At 43.1% G+C, this 27,755-nt stretch overlaps 4 protein-coding genes across 7 annotated transcripts in view; 2 read left to right on the top strand and 2 right to left on the bottom strand.

Moving 5' to 3' along the window:
* The first annotated feature begins 647 nt into the window (after positions 1-647).
* Positions 648-11,166, top strand: inpp4aa (inositol polyphosphate-4-phosphatase type I Aa). Of its 3 annotated transcripts, XM_030786356.1 has the most exons (23): positions 648-747; positions 1,084-1,128; positions 1,983-2,101; positions 2,349-2,465; positions 2,703-2,782; positions 3,058-3,169; positions 3,517-3,607; positions 4,775-4,922; positions 5,044-5,174; positions 5,436-5,540; positions 5,640-5,748; positions 6,546-6,732; positions 6,882-7,100; positions 7,225-7,454; positions 7,490-7,510; positions 8,012-8,037; positions 8,279-8,451; positions 8,675-8,798; positions 8,972-9,239; positions 9,467-9,564; positions 10,050-10,162; positions 10,330-10,484; positions 11,028-11,166. In XM_030786356.1, exons 1-23 carry the CDS (start codon positions 648-650, stop codon positions 11,158-11,160), a joined length of 2,904 nt encoding a protein of 967 aa, XP_030642216.1. In that variant the 3' UTR covers positions 11,161-11,166. The 3 variants fall into 3 exon arrangements, with proteins under 3 accessions (XP_030642216.1, XP_030642218.1, XP_030642219.1); XM_030786358.1 differs by lacking the exon at positions 7,490-7,510 and having other exon boundaries at positions 7,225-7,366; positions 8,005-8,037; XM_030786359.1 differs by lacking the exons at positions 7,490-7,510; positions 8,012-8,037 and having other exon boundaries at positions 7,225-7,366.
* A 3,024-nt stretch (positions 11,167-14,190) lies between these two features.
* si:dkey-4e7.3 (inosine-uridine preferring nucleoside hydrolase) lies at positions 14,191-17,807 on the top strand. Of its 2 annotated transcripts, XM_030786360.1 has the most exons (7): positions 14,191-14,490; positions 14,908-15,011; positions 15,286-15,473; positions 15,952-16,131; positions 16,382-16,493; positions 16,798-16,934; positions 17,361-17,807. In XM_030786360.1, exons 1-7 carry the CDS (start codon positions 14,417-14,419, stop codon positions 17,706-17,708), a joined length of 1,143 nt encoding a protein of 380 aa, XP_030642220.1. In that variant the 5' UTR covers positions 14,191-14,416; the 3' UTR covers positions 17,709-17,807. The 2 variants fall into 2 exon arrangements, with proteins under 2 accessions (XP_030642220.1, XP_030642221.1); XM_030786361.1 differs by lacking the exon at positions 14,191-14,490 and having other exon boundaries at positions 14,804-15,011; positions 15,268-15,473.
* A 704-nt stretch (positions 17,808-18,511) lies between these two features.
* Positions 18,512-19,981, bottom strand: coa5 (cytochrome C oxidase assembly factor 5). Its single transcript, XM_030786958.1, has 3 exons — positions 19,786-19,981; positions 19,081-19,164; positions 18,512-18,882 (listed from the first exon to the last, which is right to left on the bottom strand). Exons 1-3 carry the CDS (start codon positions 19,885-19,887, stop codon positions 18,841-18,843), a joined length of 228 nt encoding a protein of 75 aa, XP_030642818.1. The 5' UTR covers positions 19,888-19,981; the 3' UTR covers positions 18,512-18,840.
* A 2,978-nt stretch (positions 19,982-22,959) lies between these two features.
* The window catches only part of mgat4a (alpha-1,3-mannosyl-glycoprotein 4-beta-N-acetylglucosaminyltransferase A), a 28,093-nt gene continuing 23,297 nt past the window's right edge, over positions 22,960-27,755 (bottom strand). Inside the window, exons 10-16 of the mRNA XM_030786031.1 lie at positions 27,500-27,630; positions 26,618-26,725; positions 26,202-26,395; positions 24,905-25,022; positions 24,422-24,458; positions 24,126-24,238; positions 22,960-23,890 (exon numbers count right to left, since the gene is read on the bottom strand). Of these exons, the coding sequence (XP_030641891.1) occupies positions 23,864-23,890; positions 24,126-24,238; positions 24,422-24,458; positions 24,905-25,022; positions 26,202-26,395; positions 26,618-26,725; positions 27,500-27,630 (728 nt within the window). The 3' untranslated portion in view covers positions 22,960-23,863. The remainder of the gene's footprint in view (positions 23,891-24,125; positions 24,239-24,421; positions 24,459-24,904; positions 25,023-26,201; positions 26,396-26,617; positions 26,726-27,499; positions 27,631-27,755) is intronic.

Raw genomic sequence — 27,755 nt, 5'->3', positions numbered from 1 at the left:
TCAGTAGTCGTAAAGTCTAGAAGCTCACTTTCTGGAAGATTCACTGTGAATGTAAAGACGTGGTATGCACGTGCGCTTTAATTCCACTGGAGATGGATATTCCAAAAGATCCTGGTCTGTTTTAACATTTCTCCTGAATTATGAATGAACCAGTTGTGCAAGTAAAGAAAGGATTTCTACGACTTTCCCATCCCGTCCTGCTCCTCCCTCTGTCGTATCCTGCGATATTTAATTTTGAATGTTTTCCTGTGGAACTGAAGATAAATAATGGATAATCATATTTTTGTAGTATGAGGGGAAACTTGACTGTCATATTATCTAGAGGTTGTTAACACACACTATTAGTTGACCCCACCCATCCCCACCTCACTCAAGAAAAAAAACAAAACAAAAAAAAACGTTGTTGTTCTCGCTGTTTCTCCTCCTTTAGATAACACTAGACAGAGAGAATCAGACCCGACCTGCGCAGATACCAGAGACTGCAGCGGGAGATAAGAGGAGGAGCTGAGAGAGAGAGAGAGAGAGGGAGGTCAGACCGTTTGACCCTCTCCCTTGTCGCATTTTTTACCATCCTCCACTCCTCCGCCGCGACCTCTCCTGCATCGTCGGCCGTCGCGTCTCATCTCATCTGAGCCGCTGGATTCAGGATGGCGGGAAAAGAGCGCAGCCCACGCCACCGGCCGTGGTCTGTGTACCGCGCAAACACCTTTGACCTTTCCTCTGAGATGATGGGCCTGACACTCGCAGGTGAAAGGCTCATGGAAGAAATATTTGATTATACTTTTAGATTTGGCCGTTTCATACTTAGCCACTCTCGGGTTTTTGTGCCTGTTAGATATGGTGACACGAATTTATGCGTCATTTGTAAAGTATCTATAAATCATTTCATATTACAGATCCCCCCCCCACACACACACACACACACACACACACACACACACACACACACACACACACACACACACCCCCCAAAGCATTACGAAATACACTGATGTCATGAGAGTACACATAACATTAGTTATGGAGACATTAATTATCGATGCTAACAGCATTGTCCTCCTGTGTTACATTCACGGTGTTCAGGAAATAGCCAAGACCCCGATGAGCCTGTGCTGGAGTTCAGTCTGGGTGAGTAACAGTCACATACTAAATATTTCATGTTGGGAAGGAGTCAGACACTTCACTTTATCACAGCCAAATCAAACCATAATCACAAGTAACCAACCAACACATTCATCTGCCTGTCTCTGTTGGGAATAATAGGACTCATTCATTTTGGAGCAATCCAAGGTCAGCGTTAAAGTCTCAAGTTCTGTAGGGATTAGTTAGATAGTTTAACTCCCTCCCACCCCCTTATGTTTTCAGATACATAACTGCAAGATATAACTGTCACTCTTAGGATGATGAATCATTCCTCACAGAGCCTTGAAATTCACAAAGGGTCTGATGATGTTAATCAATATTAGGTTGTCCAGTTCAGCGTTACTGGCTGTAACTACAGCGGATAAACACATGCGCTGTTCTCTTTTACCAACCAATAGAAATTAAATTTATAGGCTGTGGACTAAACAATGAACTGTGTCAATACCTTGGCAGCAAGGACGCTGGCTCGGAATCTTGGTGAAAATGGCGTCACTATTTGGCATTAACATAACGTTTACTTTTGGCATTAATGAAATGTTTACTTAACGCTGGAAGCCTCTGTTTGGCTATGCTCAGAGTAGATACTAAAGCTGATTTATATAAGATGTCCTGTCTCTTTTTCTTGTGCGCTGAAAAACAAACACACCCACAACAGAGCTAATCAGATTCCTGCCTGACTCGGCGCATTTCTCTCTGGCAGCTAAAATTATACAAACAAATGTTTCTCACTTGACGTCGACCAAAGCCAAAACATGGCATCACTGAAACAGTTTATATTTGGCCTCCATAGGTGTTTATTTTTACGAGCTAGTTGACGTTCGTTCTGTCTTTTTGCCTAGCATGCAGCGAGTTGGTCACGTCAGCCCTGGAACGTAAACCAAACAGTTTTGTGGCGGTAAGCTGCACCACGCCCCCTCAGGCCTTCTGGACCAAGCATGCTCAGACAGAGATTATAGAGGTAAGAACACACACACACGCACACACGCGCGAACCTGCACCTGAGATACAGACATGATCAAATACATCCAACAATAGTGTTCCGATGTACTATTCCACTAACCTGACCTGTCTGTTCAACTGTTTTTTTTTTTCTAAAGATTATATTTTCAGTACGAGTTCAAAGCCACTCCTTTCATCTGCGAAATATGAGATAGTTGAAAAGTTATGACGTTGAAGAATAACGCCGCGTGTCTTTTTCTCCTCAGGGCACCAGTAATCCGATCTTTTTGAGTAGCATCGCTTTTTTCCAGGACTCTCTGATCACCCAGCAGACTCAGGTCAAGCTGTCTGTGTACGACGTCAAAGACCGCTCCCAGGGAACGGTGAGAGACGCGGCTCCGTAACGCACACTTCTGAAGTGTCCTTAACCCCCACCACACTGCACTTTGACACCCCTTTAATGACCTTGTCGCCTTGGAGACGGAACCCTTCGTTAGTGCACTCGCTCAAGTTCACACTTTCTCCCTGACGTTCCATGTGGCTTTGAAAAGTCAGCGGAACTGAAACAAAGCTGAAGGATGCTTTTGTGGATTTTGTGTCCCCTTGTCTTGTGTCATTAGATGTACCTGCTGGGTTCTGCCATGTTCACGGTGAAGGAACTGCTCCAGGACAGACATCACAGGTTGCACCTGACGTTACGGTACGATCCTGGTACCTTTTCACATCAGAGTTCTGTAAAGAGTGCAATAGCAGAATAGTGCTGGATTGTAAAGATGTAGCAGTTTATATCCATGTCTCCTTGTGCTTGTTATGGCATGAGTTTTTTCAGGTAAAATTATGCTATTTTGTAACGTCTCTCAACCCCTCAGAATACTAGAACATAATGACGTCATAAGGAAATCGTTTTTGTGACAAAACTTATGGCTGTTAATTGTGGCTTGTTTAAGTCTGAGTGAGATTTGTGTACTGTGTCAGATCTGCGGAGAACGAGAGAATGGGAAACATTACCATAATTGCCTGGCAGATAGAGGAGAAGAAGGACCAGAGGGCTCCCATTAGCCGACTACCAGACACCGTTAATGGACGAGTGAGTCAACGCAGACCACGCGCTACCTCCACTATTAAAAAACAGACTCTGCAAAGTCTCACAGACCTACCGTACATTTCATCGCAGGCCAGGGCAGATTAAATCCTGTCAAGACTTCAGAAAACATTTCAATTTGCCCGTCACAAATTTCTCGAATCATTCGTTCCGTTTGTCAAATGATCCATCGCAAATCTCAGCCGTTCCCACTGAAGCAGCCTTTTCACAGCCGTTACGCTCATTATGCATGTAAAACGTTTTCAGCTTAAAGAGAATAGTCCATTAGACTCTAACGGTGGTATTAGCGCCATTGTCTGATACATGACTGGTCTTTGCTTTATATCTTACAGATGGTTTTACCAGTGGATGAGAGCTTGACAGAGTCTATGGGAATCAAAGAAAAATCTGCTTCTTTATGCAAAGACACTCTGTTAAAGGCTGGTGAGTGCCCGACTCCCTCCCAGTCGAATCTGTTTGCTTGTGCTGGGTTTGGTGTGGTTAGAGCATTAGGACATTGTACTGACAGTGTGCTTAGTGGCTGAAAAAATAAATAGTGCGGTGTCCTAACACTTCATGTCCATTTTAGAATGACAAACCCTAAGCAGGACTTAATTTTCCATGTCCTCTCTCACATTCAAATCGATGAGGCGTGTACCAGACTTCCCGTCTCAGCAGGAAGCAGCTGTTACAGAAGGCGCAAATCCACGGGTATATCGCTAATGAGGAGTGACTCCATTATGTACCATTAGGTCGAGTGGATGATGGAAGTCATTTTCAGAGGGAAATTTTTTTATGCTTTGTGATGGTCATGAGTATTGAATCGGTCACATTTTTACATCAGCCTGAAACAATGTGCGATGAGTGGAGATCCATTCATTGGGTTATGAGAATGTTATAATTAGACTGTAGATATATTTAGAGTGTTAAATATTCAGCGTGAAAAACTGGGTAGAAGCTTCTTGTTTACATTTCCCTGCAGCAGATGGCTCTTACTTGGAGTGTGTACAACTGGTATGCCAAACTTAACCCAAGTACAATAGCTTCCTGCAATATATAAAAAAAGAGTATAGTTTCATGCAGTTCTCCAAAGATAGTATCTGACCGAGTGGAAGTGTTAGTACACAGCCTGTTCCTGTGCTAGGTTTTAATGAACCATTTAGCAAAATGCCTGTGCTTATGGTAAAAACAATTTCCTTTGATAGTAACATATGTAGCCGTGTTAGCAAGAGTTGTATCTGTATGGAGAAAGAATCATCGTGCTGAATGACAATGATAGAGATTCTCCATTCTCATCTCCATGGGGATTATGATGTGGAGCAGACTCGCCTCTTTCATAAAATATTCAAATGAATTAACGAGAAGCAATTAATCTAACTTTTTATCCCTCAGGCAAAAATTGCAAAATCCTTTCAATGAGCGGCTGAGAAACATTTTAAACTTTTAGTGACTGAATATTGCACAGGCCAAATAGAATAATCAGATCACAGAACGGTGGACGTGGGGTTTTTTGAAGCGCTGAGAACTGGTTACTGATTAACTGATATTAGCCATGCACTGATTGTTTGACTGCCGACGGCTCTGTGTTGTTTTTTTTTTTCTTTGTGCCAGTGTTTGGAGGCACGATGTCGCGGATGTATCGCTTCCCAACCACAGACGGGAACCATCTTCGCATCCTGGAGCAGATGGCCGAGAGCGTCTTGTCCCTCCACATCCCCCGACAGTTTGTCAAACTGCTCCTGGAGGAGGATGCCGCGAGGTAGATTCCATTGCTCTTGTGACTCTGTTCGTGTGTGTGTGTGTGTGTGTGTGTGTGCGTGCACGCGCGCGTGCTTGTGCGTGTTTTTGTGTTAACACCTGTACGCTGACTGTGTTTTCAGGGTGTGTGAACTGGAGGAGTTAGGTGAACTTTCTCCTTGCTGGGAGAATCTGAGAAGACAGATCATCACTCAGTACCAGACCATCATCCTAACTTACCAGGAGACGCTCACCGACCTCCACGAGTACAAGGGTTAGCACGGGAAACAAAACAAACTGCCCAGCATCTGCATACCGGCCATTGCAGGATGCGCCTCACTCATGAATGTTCATATGTGTTTATCAGTCACTAACCTTTTAGAATAGCCCTGTTGCCGTTATCTAACCGGCACAAGTCCAGGAGGTCATGTCACTTACCTGGGCAGACTTCTACAACAAGTACAGCACCATATCCTATGTGTTTCTACATCACATGTCCATCTCTTCTGACCTCTCCGTGTACCACTCCTTTTAGGTCCTTCCTTCAAGTCCAGCACTCTGAAAGCAGAGAGGAAATTAGAATTCATGCCCACAAACCTCCACGTTCAGAGGATGAGGGTGCAGGGAGAGACGGGTTATGGTGAGATGGTTATGATAGCTTTGTTTCATACACAGCTCTTCACAGATATTACCGTAAGCACACGGGCGAAACCGATCTTTTTGCGTTTCTCTGCTGCAGATCGTACATATGATGTAGTTACTGTGGGAGCCCCAGCAGCACATCATCAAGGCTTCAAAGGGAACGGCCTTAGGAAACTCATCCAGAAGTTTGAGGAGGCAAAGAAACAGTGAGTCCCAACCCCCCCCCCCCCCCCCCCCCAAGACACTTAAGACCTCTCCTACAATACTAAACGTTTTCACACAGAGGGAGTGTCAGAATTGCACTAATCGACCACAGCGCGAAGGCCTTTTGAAGGAGACATTTGCTAAGTTTGAGTAGCGGTTAGCATGTATGCTTCCAAATCAGATGGTTATTCTGTAGCTACTCCTGGCGCCTCGTTAACAAACAGGACTTGTAAATGGTTTCAAGGCTTATTAACCAACAGTTCTAAAGGCCATTTTAATCATTTGCTTTTATGTTGTTCTGCTTCCTAATCAGTGCTAATAAGGATGACTGGTGAGTTTTTTTTTTAGGATGTATATTTGAGGTGTTTGTGATAAAACCACAAAGTGCATCATCCAGTTATTTGTGCAGTCACGTCTCAACATTTTGCTACATCCTCGTTAAAATGTGTCATTATTTGTAGATGTGTTTAAATGCATACTTAAGGAATGTTATTAATTAATAATGAATAGCTATAAACACGTTTATCCTCACATCTCATCCTCTGGTTTGTGACATGTCTGTGTAACATTGTGTGTTTACCTTTATGTGTGTTTGTTTTACTCTGCCATTGTTTGTCCTTCTTCCACTTGAATTAACTTGGGCATTCACATAAACACGCGTTTGAGCAAGAGACAGAGAGAGAGACAGAGAGAGAGAGAGAGAGAGAGAGAGAGCAAGAGAGAGAGATAACCAGAGAGTGTACAAGTGAGTTTAATTGGCACATAACATTTACCCTCATGTTGGCCTCCATTCAAACAGCTCTGGGGACTCCAGTCCTCAGTCTATGGTGTACCAACCCCAAGATGTTGTGAAAGCCAAAGAGATCATCTCCCATATCAACACTTTGAAGACTCAAGTCAGTTACTACGCCGAGCGCCTGTCTCGTGCCGCCAAAGAACGTTCTGCCAACGCTCTGGAGAGAACTCTCGCCATCCTTACAGACAAGGTCAGACAATGTAACCTGACAGTTACAAAAAAACCACAAGTCCAACACCACCGTCCCTTCAACCTCTCATAGTTCATTCTCATGCATCAGAAGCAATTTACAATAATTAAATTATTCTGAGTTTTCTCTTCCTCTTGTACTGTCCTCAGACAAGACAGCTTGTGACTGTGTGTGACAGTAAGCTGCTCGCTTCAGCCATCCAGGCTCTGACCACAGCGAGACCAGAATTTATCGCCTGTAGGGGTTCCCCTTCCGCCCCCGAGACCGAACGCGTGGTCCTACGAAACGACCAGAGCTCCCCGCAGGCCAAGTGGAGTGGGCGCGGGAGCCGGACGTCCATGAACATGGACTGGCAGGAGGAGGAGTGGGTAAGGACGCACGGGGGGGTAAAAAAAAAAAAAAAAAAAAGGGAAAATTGATTATCGTCACGAGACTGCTCAACGTCCTCATGTTGTCTCGGAATCTTTCTCTGACTCACTCTCTGTCCTGAAGGACAAGGTGTGGATGAACGTGGACAAGAGTCTGGAGTGCGTGATCCGGTGCGTGGACAGGCTGTTGACCAGAGACAGGTCCCAGAGTGACAGCAGCGAGGACGTCTTCCTGTCCGACGCCCAGGCCAACGCCAGTAAAAGAGGTAGTCACGGTAACCAGCATGCCTTCTGGATCAATCCTGACATCACTGACCGGCTGTCCTCATCCTCGCTCACCACTGCACTCTGCCCGTCACACCCTTCTTCATCATCGTCATCATCATCAGCATACTCACAGACCACTGCATGTCCCTCCAACCCTAACAGAGTTTCCTGTAGGTTTACCCTCATCGTCCCCGTTCCTGTATCGCTTACTTTGAAATTTAGTCTGGTGTGTGTGTGTGTGTGTGTGTTTGTTTTTATTCCTCTTTTGATAGCTCATTTAGTCCTCATATTTCCTCTTTTCACTGTTCATTTCTGTCACTCAAGTTGCATTATCGTATGGTTTTATTTTTTCTCATATGTTTTTGCATTTGTCTCACTGGTATTTTTAGATGTCAGCTTTCAAACCACTTACATGGACTAATAGAGGGAGACTGGCAACACTGCTTAAGTTGCATGATTATGTGAAACCATAATCTATCTATCTATCTATCTATCTATCTATCTATCTATCTATCTATCTATCTATCTATCTACCTACCTACCTACCTACCTACCTACCTACCTACCTGTCTGTCTGTCTGTCTGTCTGTCTGTCTGTCTTACTAACTAATTAAACAGAATACCTGTTTTCCTCTAGATGGAAGCCCCAGTATGGAAGGGTCCTCCCCAGGTATGACTCCTCAGCCTGAATTCATCTGTGATGTCTGTTTTGATGAGTACAAGTGAAAGCTACTCATTAATGCTAATGAATATCTCATGCGCCTTTGTGTATGTGTATATGTATGTGTATGTATGTGTATGTATGTGTGTGTATGTGTGTGTGTGTGTGTGTGTGTACTTATGTGTGTGTATGTGTGTGTATGTGTATGTGTGTGTATGTGTGTGTACTTATGTGTGTGTGTTTGTTTTAGGTGAATGGAGTGATGCTCTTTACCCTCTCCTGACGACTCTAAATGAGTGTGTTGCTATGATGAGTGACAAAGCCAAGAAGTCCATGGTGTTTCTGCTGATGCAGGACAGCGCACCCACAATCGGCATGAGCCTGACACTACAGTACCGCAGAGATGTGGTCTTCTGCCAAACAGTGAGCACACTACACCCCCCCCCCCCCCAACACACCCCCACCCACCCAAGCACACTCAGTCTCCACAACAGTCAAGTATTTTCTCATGGACAAACACACACACCTGTACTCTCTTACAGTCCAAGAACGTTGTACATGTGCATATTATATCAACCGGTGACTGACTTAATGACTTGAATGAATTTGCAGTCAGTGATAAATGAATGAATGAATGTCTCCGTAGCTGACAGGCCTGATCTGTGGGTTCGTTACCAAACTGAGGAATTGTCTCCGTGACGATGGTTTCCTTAGACAGCTCCACACTATCGGCCTGCTGGCTCAGTTTGAGGGTCTACTTAGTACCTATGGTAAATATCTGTGTTTGTATATCTGTGTGTGTATGTGTATGTGTATGTGTATGTGTATGTGTGTGTGTGAGTGTGAGTGTGTGAGCACTGGTGATTTGTAGGCTCACTCAGGCCTGTGTTTATATTGGTGAGTGTTTGCACAGAATACCCAGTGCTTTGTGTATGTACTTTAGGTGAAGAGCTGGCCATGTTGGAGGACATGAGTGTTGGCGTAATGGACCTCAGAAACGTCACCTTTAAGGTTACCCAGGCAACGTCTAGCTTTGGCCCTGACATGCTGCCCGTCATCACCGGGAACAGGGACGGCTTCAACGTGCGTGTTCCGTTACCGGGGGCAATGTTTGATGTGTTGCCACGGGAGATACAGAACGGGATGCTGCTTCGTGTTCAGCCGGTCCTGTTCAACATAGGAATCAACGAACAACAGACTCTGGCAGAAAAGTGAGTAAGAGGAGAGTGCGACATTTCTCAGTTCCTGATTTTTTTAACCTAAAATTTCCCAGCTGCAGTTTCTTACAAAGTTTTCCACAAAGTTGTGCAAATAAACACATTTCAACTTTCATTTGAAACCACATGAGATGAGTTTGTGCTTTTTATTAACACAGGGAATACCTTTCAGCGCACCTGTCAACTGCTCTCTGTCAAGTAACATATTTCATTTTTTAAAGATTCGGAGACACATCTTTACAGGAGATGGTTAATATGGAAAGTCTGGCTCGACTAAAGTCCTACTATGACCAGTTTAAGGAGGTTCTGCCTGAAGACTGTGAGTGCCAAACCCAAATACTCCTCTGTGGTTTCTTTTGGATTTAGAGAATGGCCTTGCATGTTTAATTTTTTTTTTTGAGTCAGTTCCACACACTGTTTTATGTTCTTACATAAAATTGTCGACATTTACCCAGTCGTGATAGTGATTCCACAAAAATGAAAAACACCCCTCAGTTTCCATCCTGAACACTGAAAAATGTTGTATTTAGATCAGTGGATATGCATCAGTGAAGCTCGTGGTGACATATTGCACTTAAATGGCCCTTAGTACATCAGGCTTTTAATCCTCCCTTGTCTTATCTGTCAGTGTGGTCATTGGGTTTTGGCAGATATTCACATGGTGGCCATTAGAGGACACAGTCTTGTCAGCTTAATTCCACGCTTTTCTCATTTGAGTCGGGAACGTCGTTAATCACAGAGGATGGATCTAATTCGCTCTCTCTCTCTCTCTCTCTCTCCCCTTTCTGTTTGTCTTCTCTCTAGGTCTGCCACGGTCTCACAGCCCAAACTGCGTGCCGGAGTTACTGAAATTTCTTACTCAGAACATCCACGCGCGGAAGAGTAAGAACGTGGAGATCCTTTGGCAGGCTGCCGAGGTACAACCGATTTGCATTGACACGTCTGCTCTCTTTGCATGTAAAAACCCACCGTGCCTAAAATACACATGTGGTCTTTCCATAACCTTAATAATAGTAATGACCGCAAACTTGCTTATGACTCAGTTCTCTGTTCTGTGTGTTCTCGTCACCTGTGTTCGTCGCAGCTGTGTCGGCGTCTGAATGGCGTGCGTGTGACCAGCTGCAAGAGCGCAAAGGACCGCACAGCCATGTCCGTCACGTTAGAGCAGTGCCTGATCCTGCAGCAGGAACACTGCATGGCTCCGCAGGTCTTCTCTCAAGCCCTGGACTGCATGCGCAGGTGAGTCAGCTCATGCCTCAGCTGAATGAACAAAAAGGAATTAATGGTCAAAATTTTTGTGGGCAGTCTTTACAGAACAAAAAAATAGATTCGTTAATTAATCAATTAGTTGAAGATTCAGTGAATATGACTTCATATTCCGTGTGAAGTTATGCAGTTAAACGCCTCTTACGCCGGCATTTTATAGTAAATATTGAATTTTACATTTTACCATATGTGCTTAGAGCAAAACAAAAATAAAAACAAAAGCAAAAAACAAAACATGAGAATAGATACATGAGTGACAAAGGCATTTAACAGAAATCTGAAACCAGGCATATTCAAAAGGCAAGTTAAGTTTTGGACATCATATCACAGAGTGCCACTTAGAAGAATGAGCAAGGTTATTTTGTTCATTAAAGTCTTAATAAGTGAGGGCTTTGAGTGCTCTCATGCTCACGCACACGATACAGTCATAGCAGTGGATTTGTGTTATTGGGCCTCGCTCTCTGAATTTTCCTTCCCTGTTTCAACTCACTTCTGCCCCCTGCTGTTTATGCGCAGTGAGGGCTGTAGGAGAGAGAACACCATGAAGAACGTGGGCAGCCGCAAATACGCTTTCAACTCGCTGCAGCTAAAGGCTTTCCCCAAACAGTACAGACCACCTGAGGGCACTTACGGGAAGGTGGAGACTTGATGTGAGAGCCGGCGAAACGTCGTCTCCTAAGCTCCATACCAACGCACTCCCTCGGCCTCACCCTCCTCGTCTCCTTCACTCTGTAAATTCACATCTGCGGGGGAATCGTCACATTGTGGTGAAAGCAACTATGTGGATTCCTGCTTTGGTCACCCGGGTAACAAAATGGAGTTTTACACCTGGTTGCTCTCACCAGTTCCCTGATTACAGTTCATGTGGAGTAAGAGGAAAGGAGGTGAAGGGAGGGAGAGCTTTCTTTTGTGTTTTTTTTGGACAGCACTGGACAGGCCTCCCGTGACACAAAAGGCTTGTTTGCCAGCAGATTAAAGAGACCCTGTCATACTCCAGAGTCCTGACCCCCCCCCCCCCCCCCCCAAACGGTAACAAATCTTTTTCCCTGATTCAGCTAATTAAGAAACCTGTTTTTGATCACCTCTTAGATCCAAAGGTAATCACTATTCAAATTCGTACTCAGTAAATCATCTCTTTTTCTTTCATGACTGCATTGAAAACCTTCTGTGGCCCACTTAGACCAGGTTTGACTTCTGTGACTCAAAAAAAGGGACAAAAATCCTATCACTTGAACAATACTCAAATATATTATTTAACTTGAGTGAGTCTGGGGTTAGCACGACTATGTTTAAGTGATGTCCTAAACAGGTTACCAATGCACCTAAGACAATTGAACACGTAGTGAAGTTACTTTGTTAATGAGGTCTGATGTTACATTAAAAAAAAAAAATCACTATTTTCCATCACTGCATTTAATGTGTACACAAGACTGTAGCTGCCTTAAGAGTATCTCCTGCTGCATCCTCTCCCTGACGTGCTGTTATCTTTCACGTGTAGACTTAAATCCTGGTCTGTGTATTACTCTGTACCTCTGTCTTACGTGTGGCAGAGTGTGTGCTACTGATTAATCTATCTCTCTTCATCACAGACTGTACAAACGTGTGTGTCTTAATGAGCCCTTTAGTAGTTTGACTGTGCGTTGACACCTTGTACAGGTCTTGATTTTTAAAGATGCCTCTTTCTTACTGTAGCCAAGCAGTGCTATTCAGTGCACAGTTACTGCAGTGAACTGTTGTGAACTAATGTATTGAATTGTTATCAGGTTATATAAGACGGGACATTATCATTTCAGATAATCACTTCTTTTTATTTTGCCATACTGCCATGAGCCAGTACTGGTCTGGAAAAAGAAGCCAGTGTTAAGTTTGACAACATTTCATCATCTGTTTCATTTTAATTGTAGATGGAAGAAATAATGTTGTAGCTCTCACGCACTGTCCTTCGCAACATAGAGTTAACGCTGCCAAAATAAGCCTGTGTACATAATGAAGCCCATGTAACTAGCAATGATGTCACAGCACTGCAGGAGGGCGGCTTCGCAGATACACTCTCCTGCACATTTTTACTGCTCTTACATGAGCCCACCAGAGTCTATTCTCACAGTTCAGTTGTCCACACACAGTGGGAGAGCCTTTGTGTTTTACCTCACACACACACACACACACATTCACACAAATGTAAAATGTTAAACGATGAACCAGGCATTGATACTATCTTTGGGAAGTATTTAACTTTATATATATAACTTTAAGTGCAGCATCAGTGTTTTCCAGGTGCAACACTTAAGTGACAGTACAGACATACCCCTTGTTGAATTCTAGGCAAGACCAGTTACAGAGTGCTCACCGTAATCTGTGGCCTGGTAGCATGTGTCTTTCCACTGAAAGCATGCCGCAAAGACTTCCAAACTATTTAGTATTCTCCTGCATCCTTTAGAAATAAGATTCAACGTCAGATTAGGGCACTGCGTGGAAAACAAGAAGATTCTCAAATGCTGGATTTTTTGCAAGTGTTTACTTAACCTCTCTTCTCTCTATGGTTTTATCAGGTATGTGAAAATTTCCTCTGATTATCGGCAGTCACTGCATAAAAAGTCACTGTGGACATGTGACTTGTTTTGCTTATATTGACCTACATTAACCTCATTTTTTCCTCATTAGTTATGTTTACAAACACGCTATTGTAATGTTGACTTTTTTTTTTATTATTTGAATCATTTAGTTTAATTTTACTTTTTTTGTAATGCAGGTGCATCATATGATGATTTAAGAAAATATCTCCAGATGCATATAAAAATGTTGCTACTGTTTGATATTAAAAATTTGAGATGTTATTTATTCTCTTTAATTTTGTTATGCATTCATTATGATGGAATGTGTGTATAGCTATGGGCTCTGCTGTATAAAGAAAAAAAACGCTCCCCCCTTTTTCTCCCTCCAAACATGCATCAATTAAAGTGGAAGGAACATCTGAACAATGCTGGAGCCGTCTACTTTGTTTTTATCATTTAAAAAAGGGCATAATCACATTTCAGTTGTTATCGTTTACTCAACAACCATTACTATAGAGTATATTTGCCCGTATAAATCCCTAACTTTTTTTGAAGTACTTCATTTGCATGAGAAACATAATACAAAGACGGTTATTTGCATGAACGACATACTAATGACCTATTTTGATTTTCTTTGGAAACCAAAACCTTACCCGAGTCACAAACAGACCTAACCACGATCACCATCTCATTTCTACACTTTCCCCCTTTTCTTCTGGTCGTCCCTCCACAAACATATCTGCATGCGCTCTGTCCCTTTCTATGCTGTACTGTAATTCTAGAACTGATGCTTTCAGTGTTGTTAGGAAGAGTTTAAACCACACCTCTGCAACACTGTGAAGACAATGTCTAAAGCACTGTAGAAAAGTACGTGTACTTAAGGTAAGTTTTTGATATACGCTACGACACACGTACGTATGCATTTCATTTACAGATACGCTATAGGAGCTCTGTTGCTTTAGGCTTATAAGATCAATTAGTAACGAAACATTCATTGCGGCGAATGAAAAACTTAACGGTTCTACAATATTGGCAAGGCTAATTCCAACAGCGCAGAGGAGACCAGGAGACTACCCAGCATGCACCGCGTTAGTGTGTAAATAGATGTGAGTTGTCGTAATCGTCAGTGTGCTGAACTTGCTGAGAAATTAATATCTCTCGTGTATTAGAATATGTGTTTAGGGAAACGCTGTAGCGTCCACTTCTGTCGAATGAGTAGAAATTAATGACCTGCTATGACATATACATTGTTCATCCGCTGTGCGCATTGAGCTAGCGTAGTTGTCACTAAGTATATTGATAGAGCTGTTTCCGGTGTGAGAGCTCAATGTTGAGAGAATGTGAATCTTATAAATGGCATTAACGTGGCTTGTTGGATCAGGAGCGGTGTCTTCAAAGGTCTTGCGGAATGCTTCAAAGAGGCCAAGGTAGCCCAAAGAATAGTGTTACATTGTTAAGCTCCCACTTATAGTCTTGCTCAGAATATTAATTTGTTGTCGCTGAGCCATGTTAACCCGCTTATATTGAAGCGACACATATTACTGAGAGTTTGACACAGTTTTGGCCCCAAATCGAATTTATTTGATATTTCAGACAGTGAGTAATTGATTCATTTTCGAAATACGATAAAGTAGTCTTCGAAATTTCAAACACGCAAGTTATAAAACCAGAGAAGCGGGTTTGACCTTTGATTTTAGTTTTAACCTTTGACTCATCCTTACGATGAATTTAAATGGTCTACCTGGAAAGGGGTTATGGAGGGCTACAATGACAAGACTTTTTGTCTTTCTCTCACTTTGTCCTTAAGTATTAACCACGCCTCCGCCTTCCTTCTCAAATCCTAGCAAACTTCTGTTCGCTGTCAGGCCAGACTCATTTACAAGAGCTTCAAAGAGAGAAAGAGGGATATATTTTACGAACATCACCAAGCCCCGATACTTCTCAACAGGTGGGGTATTTTTCTCTCTTTACACTGTTTTCTTGGGGGGTGGGCTGTATTGTGTGCTACAAAAGCAATGAGAGACCCCTGAATGAATGAACATGAAATGGGGACGAGGTACGCGCGTCTATAAATCTGTCACACTACCCATCTTATTTGTTTCGTTCATTTTTTCTCGGCTACACAACTATGTATTGTCAGTCAATGTTTAAGGCGTATCATTTCATACGAATGCATTCAAGTGTCACTATGTAACTTTGACCAGTGCTGTTCGACTGATCAGGGTCCAGTATGGTGAAGAAGTTGTTGGTCGATGTGGACTGTGGTGTGGACGACGCTCAGGCTCTCATGGTGGCGCTGGCTGTTCCGAACGTGCAGATCCTTGGTATTACCTGCGTCTCTGGGAACACCTGTGTTGAGAACGTGTGCAAGAACGTTTTGCGAGTGCTGAAAGTCTGCCAACGCCTGGAGGTAAAATACGCCATTACCGGTGCCCATTCCCTCTATTTAAAGCCGCGCATTCATGTTTGATTGGAAACAAGAACGACAGACATTGTAGCCAAAGGCTGAAGTCCCTTCTGTATTTCGGTGCTTTAATTACCGCAAACTTTTAAGGGTAGACTTTGCTCTCACTGTTGAGAAAGCGGTTCAGGTTGTTTTGACATTATATAAACACTACACAACTGCTTGCAACAGTATTGCATGAAAGATTCCCTTGGAAGAAAACAATTATGTGTTGTTCTCAAACATATGACCCTGGCTCAGACAGAGCAGGAAAATCTAATTTGGCCCCTGTGAATGAATCGATGTCAGGCCCATTTCTCATTTTAAAGCTTTGGAAATAGAATTTAGTAGATTAGAACAGGGTGAAATTCAGTGTGTGAGCTGGAGAATGTAGTTGTCAGGAACCTGTCGGGGGTTACAGTCATTCAGAGGTCATTTGTTCCAGATTCCGGTTTTCTGCGGGGCCGCCAAACCTCTTTTGGGGAACGTCATCTCTGCTGGGTTATTCCATGGGCAGGATGGACTCGGAGATGCCCCAGACCCAGACGCTCCGGGTCTGGAGCTGGTGCAAAAAGAGGGGGCTGTATCAGCCATGATCCGCATCATTAATGAGCATCCAGGTCAGGTGGGTATAATTAACTCCACTCAGCCTTGGCTGATAAGTGCACTGTATTTCCATTCACACCAAGAGCTTCCCATTAAGAAAACCTCCAACATCAACTAACTTAAATTAAACATCCTAGTGGAAATTAGTAGTAGAAGGTAAGTCAGATATTTACCTAAGAATGAATGGACAAAAATTTCAGTTGAGGAACAATGATTTAATGCCTGGATGTAGATTTGAAATTCATAATGTCTAATCTTGGTTCTCTCAGGTGTCTTTAGTTGCCACTGCTCCACTGACTAACCTGGCCCTGGCCGTGAGGATTGACCCCTCCCTGCCACAGAAACTCAAAGGTCTTTACATAATGGGTGGAAACACAGACTGTGAGTACCTGTGACCTGTACATTCCAGTTCCAGTACAGTTTGTGTTATATTTGAGTTACAGTCATAAAACAACAAGTGTTCTGGCAACTATTTCTAATTATGTGATTAGTACATGTTTTGTAGAATTTTCTTTCCATCTAGCAGCAATGTTTAAATTATTGTTGTATACTTTGTAATTTTCACCTATGGTCCTCTGTTGACTGTATGAGGATGGGGGAAAAAAAATATTATACATAATGTTGAATTGTTTAGAGTGCTCTGTGAGACAACATATAACAGTATAAAAATGTTTTTTGTCCTAAGCCCGTGGCAACACCACAGCATGTGCAGAATACAACTTTGCAGCAGATCCTGAGGCTGCGTATATAGTATTAAACGAGTATCTGTGTCCCACGTACATTGCATCCTGGGAATTCACCTGCCACAGCAAACTGCCTTGGGTAAGCTCTTGCATTCATAGTCTATGTCCCGTAAAACTACACCTGTTCATTTAGCAGACCCTTTTATCCAAAGTGACTTACAGTGCAGATGTACATTTACATCAGCATGTGTGTGTTCCCTGGGTATCCAAACCCATGATCTTGGTGGTGTTAGCACCTTGGTCTACCAGTTGAGCCACAGGAACAACACGCAGGAAGTTCACTACTTCAGTCATCTGTCATGTGGCATTCGTTTTCAGCGAACCCATTTATGCTCAACAGATAAAGTTATGAGGATCCTGTTTAATACCCAAGTATTATGCAATTAAATACCCTAGCATAAGGAAATGATTAGAAGACAGCATTTAAAAGCAAGTCAGTGTTTGAGAAAGTGGAATTATTCTAATGAGTTGTGTGTGTGTGTGTGTTGTTGTCCTTGTTACGTAGGAGTTTTGCGATGGCTGGCTGGGCCAGGACACTGACAAAGCCAGATTCATGAAGAAGATCTTCCAGCACAGTATAAACGCCTGCTTCAGTGAGAGGATAGAGAAAGAGCTTGTGGGAGGACAGGGGTTTGTCTGTTGCGATGCCTACGCCATGGTCACCGCCATCGATGACTCGTTTATACTGGAGAGCGAAGAGAGAGCCGTGACGGTTGAGCTGACGGGAACTTACTCCCGTGGGATGATGGTCGTGGACCATCTCGACCTTCTGGGGAAGACTCACAAAGCGGTCATCTTGAAGAAAGTCGACTTGGAGAAGTTCAAGAAACTTTTGATGGACGCTTTAAAATAAACGTTTGTTGGTCTTCACCGTTACGTTAGAGCAGGGGTGTCAAACTCCGGTCTTGGAGGGCTGGGGTCCTGCTGTTTTTCTTGTAGACCAACTGAATAGAATCTCTGATTGGCTGAAGAGTGTCCACACCTGTTTTCAAGGTGAAAATCAACAGGTAACTAAGGGGTGAAAACAAAAATCAGCAGGACCCTGGCCCTCCAGGACCGGAGTTTGACACCCCTGCGTTAGAGGCTTTGAGAGGAGCCTGTTGACCAGTGAAAAAGCACACACTCAACTCATCCACGAGGAATTTTCTTTGACAGTATTAGTACAAAAAGCCTGCCTGAATCTCCAACAAGAGAGATCAGAATGTGAAGTTTTTATCGTGTAATAACAGAGAACACGATATCTCTGACCTCGTACTCCATATCCTCACAATAGCATATCTCACCTGAGACATGTCTCTCACCACTCATGTTACTTCAGAACACTGCTGTAAACAACTTGACAATAAACAAAATGGGTCATGTTTCCAATACACTAGAATTTTTCCTGTGACACTTGTTCCTGTCTGAAACATTTGTAAAACAAATTTTAAACAACAAAAATAAACACGTAATTTCTATACCTGCTTGATATTTAGCATCTTATGTTACTTTGGGGGTAATGGACATTGATTAAGAATGAATAAATGAGGTTAAAAGCAATAAGAATTATCGTATTTACTTGATGTCATACAGTACACGTACGTAACCTAAATGATCAATCAGACCTAATATTTGTGTAACAATGTCATTTAATTTGATATGTCAGACATTCCACACTCTTGTTTTCCCAGCGGTGAAGAAATGAGAGAGTAGCTTTGAGTCGTACAGAAGTCTTTCTTCATTGGTCTGGTGTCCCATTGGCTTTACGACAGGTTTAAATCTGATCCACGGTAGAAGAGCGCTACACACTCATTTCAAATCAGTTACTAACGTAGCTCCTGAAGAATCACTTGTTGGCACTCAGTGACAAGCAATGGTTCTATAAAATAACACAACCAATCAACGGCTTTAAATAAAGTTTATATTTACAATGGATTTTCACACACGCTGCAACTCTGAATTCACATGAAGCTGCTCCACACACAGGTCAGTGTCTAGTAGCCCCTTTAGTATCCTTTTTTCCCCCGGAAGCGAGCTCTTGTATCCAACTAGAATGAGAACAGGAGAGCAGTTCAAAACCACAAAATGTACATGCAGTATGTCGATTCACTTGCATGTGAAACAAAATTCATGGGGTTGTAGAGTCATACAGATTAGCTGAACTCCTCCAGAGAAGAGTGACATTAAGAAGCCTGTCAGTTGGGTACAGATTCACATTAGCTATATAAACTGTGCGCATTACTCACCATGGATCTTTTGCACTCAAAGAAAGAAACCTGCAAGGCCTTGCAATGACCCTCCTTCAGACACTCACTTGGTTTCTTCCCCTCCTGTGAATAAGTCATGTAAACACAATCACATTAGAATTATTCCTGTGACCTAGAGAAGTGTTTCCTGAACCGTCTCTTGAAGAACCACAAGACTGCATGTTGGAAGCCTTTCTCTGCACTAACACTTCTGATTCAACTCATCATCTCGTTGTCAAGCCCTTCGGTGTATCAGGCATGCCAGGCAGAGTGTCAAGAACCTTAAAATCAGCATAGCTGTGAGCCTCCCGGAGCGGCACTGAGACACACTGAAACACCAGCCTAGAATTTTCTACTGATCTTCTGTCCTGTACGCGTATTCGCTGAATTTACGACCGTATGAGCAAAAGTCTATGAGGATACGCAGCCAATTAAGTTTCACCATGACTGTTTAAACTTTGAGATAACGTAATGTTTCCTATCAGTCCTGGGGTAATTTTACTGACAGTGATACATTAATCGAACATTTAGTCCTTGCTTATTGTACACAGTATGATTATGTAAGTTAATGTACACCTCAGTGCATGTATAGTGAATCAAAGAAGGAAGGATATAACGACCGTGTTTACACCAGAAAGTGCCTGTATTTACTGGAATATGCATTGTGGGTCAATCTAGCAAGCCAACAAACAAGCTAATGATTACCTTCAAAACGCAATCATGTTGAAGCAGACAGGCTTTGAAATCCTCCCGGATCCCCGCACAAGCACGGCCATCCTCCTCTTTTTCCTCGTAATATTTGGGCATTGTGACCAGCTCACATCGGACCAGCGCTCAAGCTTTAAACGGTAAATTTCACAGTTCAGAGTTTGTGATCTGTGACATCCAGTTGTCTTATGAAAGCGGCCATGTTCAATACGTAATGCACTATGGGATTGCGGAAGTACTGCTTGTTTGTAGTTCTTTCGCACTTCAGTCCTGCGCATGGCAAAGTTTTTTTTATGTTGTTGTTGTTGTTTTTTTGTAACCTTGGATTTGACTGGCCGCGACAGACGGCGGGAACAGACGATCTATACCTTTCCTCACTTCCCATTTTCTCATGGTCAAAAAGTGTGTTCCTAACGTGTTGATGTTCCACTCAACGATTCGTTTACTGGCACTGCTGATATATTAGTATTTGAGTAAATGTTAACCACCCCATAATTTGATGCAGTCTCCTTTCGATCGCTTTAACAACCAGTTATTTATAGTTTGGTGATGACTCGTGGATAGTGTTATGATCAGACAGTTACAGCAATTCACAGATTAATACTCCATGTATTTTGTCTGCATGACACCACACGATGGCAGTAAGATCACGTTGGTCGCGAGGCTGAGACTGATTCTTAAATTAGTGCTAATCAAAATTCTAAACTCGTTCGGCGTTGATTTCACACTGTCTGGTAAATCAAAACATGACGTATGATCTGAAACGGTGCCATGTCAGAAGCATCGTGACATCAACGAAACGCTTCGGTAAATGGAGGACAAGCGAGTCGTGGAAGGAGGTGTTACCACACTGGTTTACTTAATTCACATCTTGTTACGCTCAGGGTCACGTACGAAAATACTGGGCGAGCCTGGTCGCCCACTGTTTTGTTCCTTAATTTTCCCCGACTGAAAGAATGATGTTTGCAGGGGTACATGTAGCAGAACCCCCAGTGACAGAGACTGCTTCGTGACGAGTCTCATGAGACAGGTGACGTCGACACGGATGGGAGGACATAATAAAGGTCACGAGTGAGGTTAAAATGCTGACCTGAGGTCTACTCAGCCACCTGGAGGGTACGTTGAACATGACTAAATACTTAGCTATTCTCAGCGATCACCTTCATCATTGATGAATTTCTGTCCTGATCGGCGTGCTCTCTCAGCAGTTGCCTGTGCCCCATCCGCAAGGTAGAGCAGTCACTGAGTAGTTCGAAACCTGGGTAAGACACTTGTTAGTGTTTGCCCTGTTTGGGCGTCTACCTGTACACGAGTAATGATTAAAGTAAGGAATAGGGAAACAGAAAAATAAACCAAAAACGTGAATTGTATCAAGACTGATTTATTTGGGTAATGTCCACTTAAATCAATGGTAAGAGTTTGAAAACAGACCAATGCACAAATGAAGGCACATGAGAGTATGGGGTTGGGGCCAGAGAAAGAGCGAGAGGGAGACACTGTGCTAAGGTACACCCACCCCCATGAAGAGAAGGGTGTCACTCAGGGTTTGAAAAAAAAAGGGAACTAAACAGGTACAGGGAGTAAAATGCTCCCATTAAATGTTCATTTGAAGCTGTGTTCTTATTCTCACAAACAAAACAAAACCAAAAAAAATACATATGAACCAGTTTGAAGAATCAGGAAAGATAAGAACAACAAACTAAACAAATAAACAAAAAAAAACAACCTAAAAACAATAATTCATTTCTTTTCCCACCGGAGTACACATGGAACTATGAAGTGTGTAAGAGACTGAGAATAATTTCAGTGCAAACAAATAAAAGTAACTAATCACCAGTCTCTGTTCAAACTATATGAAGACAAGTTTTTCCCAGTTGTTGGTTTCCTCTGTTCAAACCCATTCACACATTGTCTCCCTAACAGACTTTGTCAGAGTCTTTTCTCTCTTTCTTTGATTGACAAAAACATGTTTTCTGAAAATGAGCACAGATGAACTTCCTCGTTACAGTGACATGAGATTGCTATGGTATGATTCTTAGGTTTCCTTTGCTTAAACGACACGTACAATCAAATGAGATGAAAAGCACTTTGGAAATGTGTACAGTAGTTTGTTTATCAGCCTATCAGAGCAAAAAAAAAAAAAACCAAAAGGTTAGAAACCACATAATTGGAAGGTGCAAAACAAAACGGTTTCTAGTTTATGGTCCTGACAGCTATTCTGGACAAATAAAATAAAACTACTCTGCTATTGTAGCATTTCCATGATCGCTGATGCCGCTTAACACAAACGCTAGATAGAATCGTTCTGCACCATTTTTTGGCGCAAAGTACTCGGGGAGTTTTTGTACATTCTACTCATTTTATGTCTACCGCTCGAACTTTGCTCTGATGATCATGTGACACTTGGTCACATGATAAAACCCGACATTGAGCAGACTCTCATCAAAGGGAAAGACACACTACCAGCTGGTCACTGTTTGACGCAATAATGGTAAGAGAGACATTTAGTGGCAGTGGTATGAATGGTTTGTTCAGATACGATAACTGTGAGCTGTGTGACACAGAAAACGTTAGACAAAATGTCTAAATTCAGAGAAGTGATATATTTTCACTGACTAGCCCTGGCACAGTTAGCAGTAAAAGATTTTTTTTTTTCTGGCAAAAAATATCTTCAGATTGCTGCCCTGCATACCAAAAGGAAAAAAATAGAGGTGTCATGCTCTAACTAATACCGGTCATGCAGGGCATACACATAACACAATGACAGAGAACTCCCTCCTGTGCATGGCTGGGAGTTCCACACAGTGCCTGAGGCATTCCCTTCCCAGACCTGTAGGGGGCGCTGGACTTTTTAAGGCACGAAAGTGAGGGACATGCACCCATCAGCACAATATGGATACAGAGAGCAGACATGAACCAGATTTTTCTTTTCACTTTAAGACACTAAACAACAACAACAACAGAAAAAAAACAACCCCTCAAAAGCAATGATCAAATATTTACTTTTATCACGTCAATAGATATTTTACCAAGTAAAAAATAAAAGGATTTACCATTTGTACAAACTAAAGATTTATTTCAAATAAATTAAGTCACCTTCATAGATCGTCTTGATAACAACAACAATAATAATATTAATAATATATTCTTTCAGATGAAAGGCCATGGTTGATTGGATCGAGTTCAAGGACAATGAAGGTCATGAACCTCCTTTCCTGTTGTGCAGGAAGGGCTCTATGAAGATATGGTCCTCTGTGCTCTAAGAAACAATTTGGCAAATCATTCATTCAAAGTAACATATTTTTGAACACAACACTTTTAACAAGTGTTGAATGGAGTGTCAAAACCCCTGAATTGTTAGAAGATGAGACATGGGAGAAAATCCTTAAAAATATTACTATTTACTAGAGATACAAACTCTGTGTATAGATTACAAAGTAACAAAAGAAGTTCTTTGTTTCTCCTTCAGCTTTTTTTTTTTTCTTAGCTCCAACTGTGCATATTTGCCAAGAGTCAAGGTTCTTTCTGGTCCACACAAGAATTATTATATCTTTCTGTTCCAGCAGGGGGCTCCACTAATTCTCTAGTAGAGTTGATACTTACTACCCTCTCATGACTGTATCATACCTTCAAGACAGCATAAATTGCAACTCCTCTTGAAACAAAATTCAGTGTCTGATACACTATTTGTATACAGTAGTATTCACATTCACACAAAGAAATACAGGATCTGAAATAGAGAGGTACACGGACACAGAGTCATAAACGAAGGAGATAAATATTCAAAGGAAAAGCAAGCAAATGAATGGTACAGAGAGAAATAACACGTGAGAGACTGTAGAAGAGGGGAAAAAAAGAGAGGGAGAAATGAGGAGAGAGAGAGGAGGGGGGGGCAGGAGAGGAGGTATACAAAGAGAGTATGCCAGCGTTTTCCTTTGGGTGACATCTTTGATTGATAGCGTCAGTTCGCTTTGATGATGTCACTCAGGTTCTGGTGCTGCTAGACCAGCTTGGGCAGACCAGCATTATCGCGCGGGACCTTCTAGGTCCGTCGTCAGTGAGATCCAACTGCCTGTTACCCAGCTACCTTCTTTATGTGGATCTGAAAGAGAAGGTTAATGCACAGAACAACATCAAACACTGCTTTAGTAGAGACGCTATTCAGTGCACACACACACACACACACACACACACACACACACAAAGTAAATCAGGTCATTAGAAGCATAGCCCTTTTGAGAGCTGGCCACTGGTGCGCAATGGCTAAAGCCAATTGGATGAGGAAGCTGGATGTGTGTCACGTGATTGGACGGAGAGGCAGTCTGTCAGTTGCTAACCTCACTGATGATGGCCCATACAGCAGATTCTTTAAGGACAGATAGACGCAGAGCAGCCACTGGGTTGAAGGAGGGGTCAACCGTTCCCTCTGCGACGCCTTTCTCAAACTGAGCTAAGGGACAGAGAGAAGGAGAAAGACAGGTTTGTACCGATTCCACGCTCGTGCCGACTGACCTGACGATCGCTCACAAACGCAAGGTGTCAGCTGATCAGATTAGCTATTCTGTCACACAGCCAACAAGTTACAATTCTTCTGAAGGGATCTTGTGTGGATGTTGCGTGTAACACTACTCACCGATTCTGTAGAACCCATCATCTGTTCGTTTATATTTCTCTTTGGCTTTTATTCCAGTTTCCTGAATGAAGAACAAAAAAAAAAACAGTCAATACGATGACATCTCTGTGAGCAACTCTTTTTAATAAAATGAATATAGAGTGCACAGGCATAAAGCACTTACAGAACATAAACCATACAGCCATAGGTACACAGTCATAAACAATGACTTTGACGAAAACATACACAGACAAACTGACGCATGTCTATCAAATGTAGGAGGACTCGTCTTGTTTGACTACAGCATCACACAGGCAACGGCAAGAAACCTATGGGGGCTGGGAGGTTTTCTCTCATTAACATGATCAAAATGTACCCCAGGCTAAAACCAGATTCTTAACTGACATTTCAGGGAAGAAGAACTGACACCCTCTGAAAGGATTGCTGCAGTCAGGTTTGTCAAGACGTTGCGAGAATGTTGTGTTAATGCCGTAACGTCAAAACTGTTTTAGTCTCTCTCTCGAGAGAGACGTTCTCTCTCACCGATAAGGGCAGGATCTCGACCGTGGTGTTCTCGATTTTGTCTCCCGGGTGTTCCTGGTTCCCGCTTCGGAACAGGAACCTGTCAGTCAAAGGCAAACTGTTAATGAATATTAATGCACAGGCACGAAGTTGGGAATATGTGTGAACTACACTAGAAAACTGCAGCCTTTCCATGTGAGAATTACAAGCACCAAACATAAAAGCCCTCCTGAGAAGGGCGCGTTGATAAAGCCAAATGTATACAACACTGCAGCATATGCATATTTCTCTCACTCTCCTCTCTGCCCCACTCTCTCTCTCTCACGCACGCACGCACTGAGATAGGGTGTAAATAGGTCTCCACTTTAAGATGCTAATTAAATCCGGTCACACATCAGTAAATTAAGACCTTATCTCGTTAGTGCTATTTAAGCGGCAAACACAAACACTCTGTTTGGAGGACAGAACTCTGCTCGGCAGCTTAGGCCCCAATACAGCCGCCCCTTATCGCCGTCCCTCTGTCACCATGTCCGTCTGTCTGTCTGTCCGCCTCTCTCTCTCTCTCTTTCCCTCTCTCTCTCTCTTTCTCTCTCTCTCGCTCGCTCGCCCTCTCTCTCTCTCTCTCTCTTTCTCTCTCTCTCTCTCTCTCTCGCTCGCCCTCTCTCTCTCTCTCTCTCTCTATTCTGGCAGTGTCCCCGTGTACACAACTCTCTACACTAGTCTGACGTCCTTATATTCCTTTATTTGTATCTCTAAACATTTCTTTTCTTTCCATCTCGTATCCGCTTTATCTCTTCTCTCTTGCTTCTCCCTTCCCTTCCTCTCTCTCTCTCTCTCTCTCTCTCTCCTTCCTAACGTTCCTCTTTCTCTCTTTCCTTTCCTCTCTCTTCAGTGTTTGTGGGAGGCAGCCTTTTTATTTTAGCACGCTCTCCTTATCTAAGGCTGTTTCTTAATGAGGACAGAGTGCTAAGGAAAAGGAAATATGGCTGCTCATAGCCTTCTGCTTTCACAGTCTAAACACCGACTTCACACGCCAGTCTGAAACACAAAATGGAAAAAAGGAAAAGCTGTATATGTGTTTACATGTGTGCACATGTATTTGTGTATATAAGTGTGTGTGTACGTATATGTACGTATATATATATGTATGTGTGTGTGTGTGTGTGTATACATATATATATATGTATGTTTATTTATATTTATATATGTGTGTGTGTGTGTGTGCGCGTGCATGCATGCATGTGTGTGTGTGTTTTTGTTTCTGGGGAACGTGACAGACCTCTCAATGTTGACTGGCCGGTCGAATTTGAAGAGAACATAGTCTCCAGCAGTCGGGGTGATGGCCCAGAAGAAATCCTCTCCCATGTAGGTCTTCTCTAGGGTGTGGCCCTGATAGACTTTCAGAGAGGTGGACACCTCCGCAGGGGGGTTCACATGGATCTTATGCAGCAGCGGCTTCAGGAAGTCCTTATCCTGGGAACAAACAAAGCAATTTAACACTCTTATAATAAAGGAGCTATAAAAATGAAGGAACAGTGTAAGAGACTGTGACATAAATAGGAAGCGGGACAGGAAGGCCAGGGAACAGAAAAGCGAGAAATTATGAGAGGTGAGCTTTATGTGTGCGCGCGCGCGCGCGTGTGTGTGTGTGTGTGTGTGTGTGCGTGCGCGCGCGCATGTGTGTCTGTCTGTTACCGTGAGTTTCTGGATTTTTCCAGCCAGGGAGGAGTGTAGGCCCACGTGCTGGAAGAGAGACGGTCGGAAACGAATCCGAAGACTGGACTTCTGCCTCTCACAATGTTTCTACAGAACCAAAGAGAGAGAGAGGGGTAGAGAGAGAAGGGAGGGGGGGGGGGGGGGGTGGAGGTAGAGAGAGGCAGGGGGAGGTGGTGGGGGAGAGAGAGAGGGAGGAGAAAGGGGGGGAGGGAGAGAGGGAGGGAGAGGGAGCGAGAGAGAGAGAGAGGGAGGAGGTGGGGGGGGGGAGGGAGAGAGAGGGTGAGGGACAGAGAGAGAGGGAGGGAGAGAGAGAGAGAGAAGGAGAGAGAGACAGGGAGGGAGAGGGGGGGGGCAAATGGGCACATTACTCTCAGCCCACCAGCACTTGTTTCACTGCTCTTTACAACAATCAGCCACTTAAACCAACTACAGGAATAAGAGAGAGAGAGAGAGAACACATGGAGAGAGACAGTTATAAAGGCACAGAGACACAGAGACAGAGAGAGAGAGAGAGAGAGAACACATGGAGACAGACAGTTATAAAGGCACAGAGAGACACAGAGACAGAGAGAGAGAGAGAGAGAGAGAGAGAGAGAACAGGGGGGAAGAGGGGGGGTGTCTGCTGAAGAAAAGAGGAGATTTAATAGAGGACTGTACGGGTCAGTTCTTCCTCTGTCAGTCTCGACGCTGCTGTGAAGAGGTGTTCAGTGCCTCTGCTCTGACCGCCAACAGGCACGCCCAAAAAAACAAAAACAAAAAATCCCCACACTTCACACAGACAGAAAGCAGGCCGCAGAACAAAGGAAAGGAGAGACGAACAAAACAAAACAAAACAAAACAAAACAAAGACTGCATACGTACAGCGTCTTTCTCTGGATTGCACACTTTGACCCAGAGGATGTGGTCCAGTAACCAGTCAATGGGCTTCTCCTTATAGAACATGAATATAAACTCCACAATCAGATTCAAATCAGGTGCCTGAAACATCTTACCTGCAGAGAGAGAGAGAGAGAGAGAGAGAGAGAGAGAGAGAGAGAGAGAGCGAGAGAGAGAGAGGGGGGGGTAAGAAAAATCAACAAGGAGGCAATGACCGATAAGCGAGTGTGTCAGAGATTAG

The sequence above is a fragment of the Chanos chanos genome, chromosome 10 (genome assembly GCF_902362185.1).
Source record: "Chanos chanos chromosome 10, fChaCha1.1, whole genome shotgun sequence".
NCBI classification, from domain to species: Eukaryota; Metazoa; Chordata; class Actinopteri; order Gonorynchiformes; family Chanidae; genus Chanos; species Chanos chanos.
Note: the sequence above shows the minus strand (reverse complement) of the source record. Positions and strands in the feature narration are given on the sequence as shown.

Bases quoted from the DNA above. Each gene is read 5' to 3' on its own strand.
- inpp4aa (XM_030786356.1), top strand. From the start codon at position 648: ATGGCGGGAAAAGAGCGCAGCCCACGCCACCGGCCGTGGTCTGTGTAC. The intron at 3,608-4,774 runs GTGAGTGCCCGA...TCTTTGTGCCAG, and splicing joins AGACACTCTGTTAAAGGCTG to TGTTTGGAGGCACGATGTCG. The intron at 7,455-7,489 runs GTCACACCCTTC...CATCATCATCAG, and splicing joins CTCACCACTGCACTCTGCCC to CATACTCACAGACCACTGCA.
- si:dkey-4e7.3 (XM_030786360.1), top strand. From the start codon at position 14,417: ATGGCATTAACGTGGCTTGTTGGATCAGGAGCGGTGTCTTCAAAGGTC. The intron at 15,474-15,951 runs GTAAAATACGCC...CATTTGTTCCAG, and splicing joins AAGTCTGCCAACGCCTGGAG to ATTCCGGTTTTCTGCGGGGC. The intron at 16,935-17,360 runs GTAAGCTCTTGC...CTTGTTACGTAG, and splicing joins GCCACAGCAAACTGCCTTGG to GAGTTTTGCGATGGCTGGCT.
- coa5 (XM_030786958.1), bottom strand. From the start codon at position 19,887: ATGCCCAAATATTACGAGGAAAAAGAGGAGGATGGCCGTGCTTGTGCG. The intron at 19,165-19,785 runs GTAATCATTAGC...ACTTATTCACAG, and splicing joins AACATGATTGCGTTTTGAAG to GAGGGGAAGAAACCAAGTGA. The intron at 18,883-19,080 runs GTGAGTAATGCG...TTCTCATTCTAG, and splicing joins TTGAGTGCAAAAGATCCATG to TTGGATACAAGAGCTCGCTT.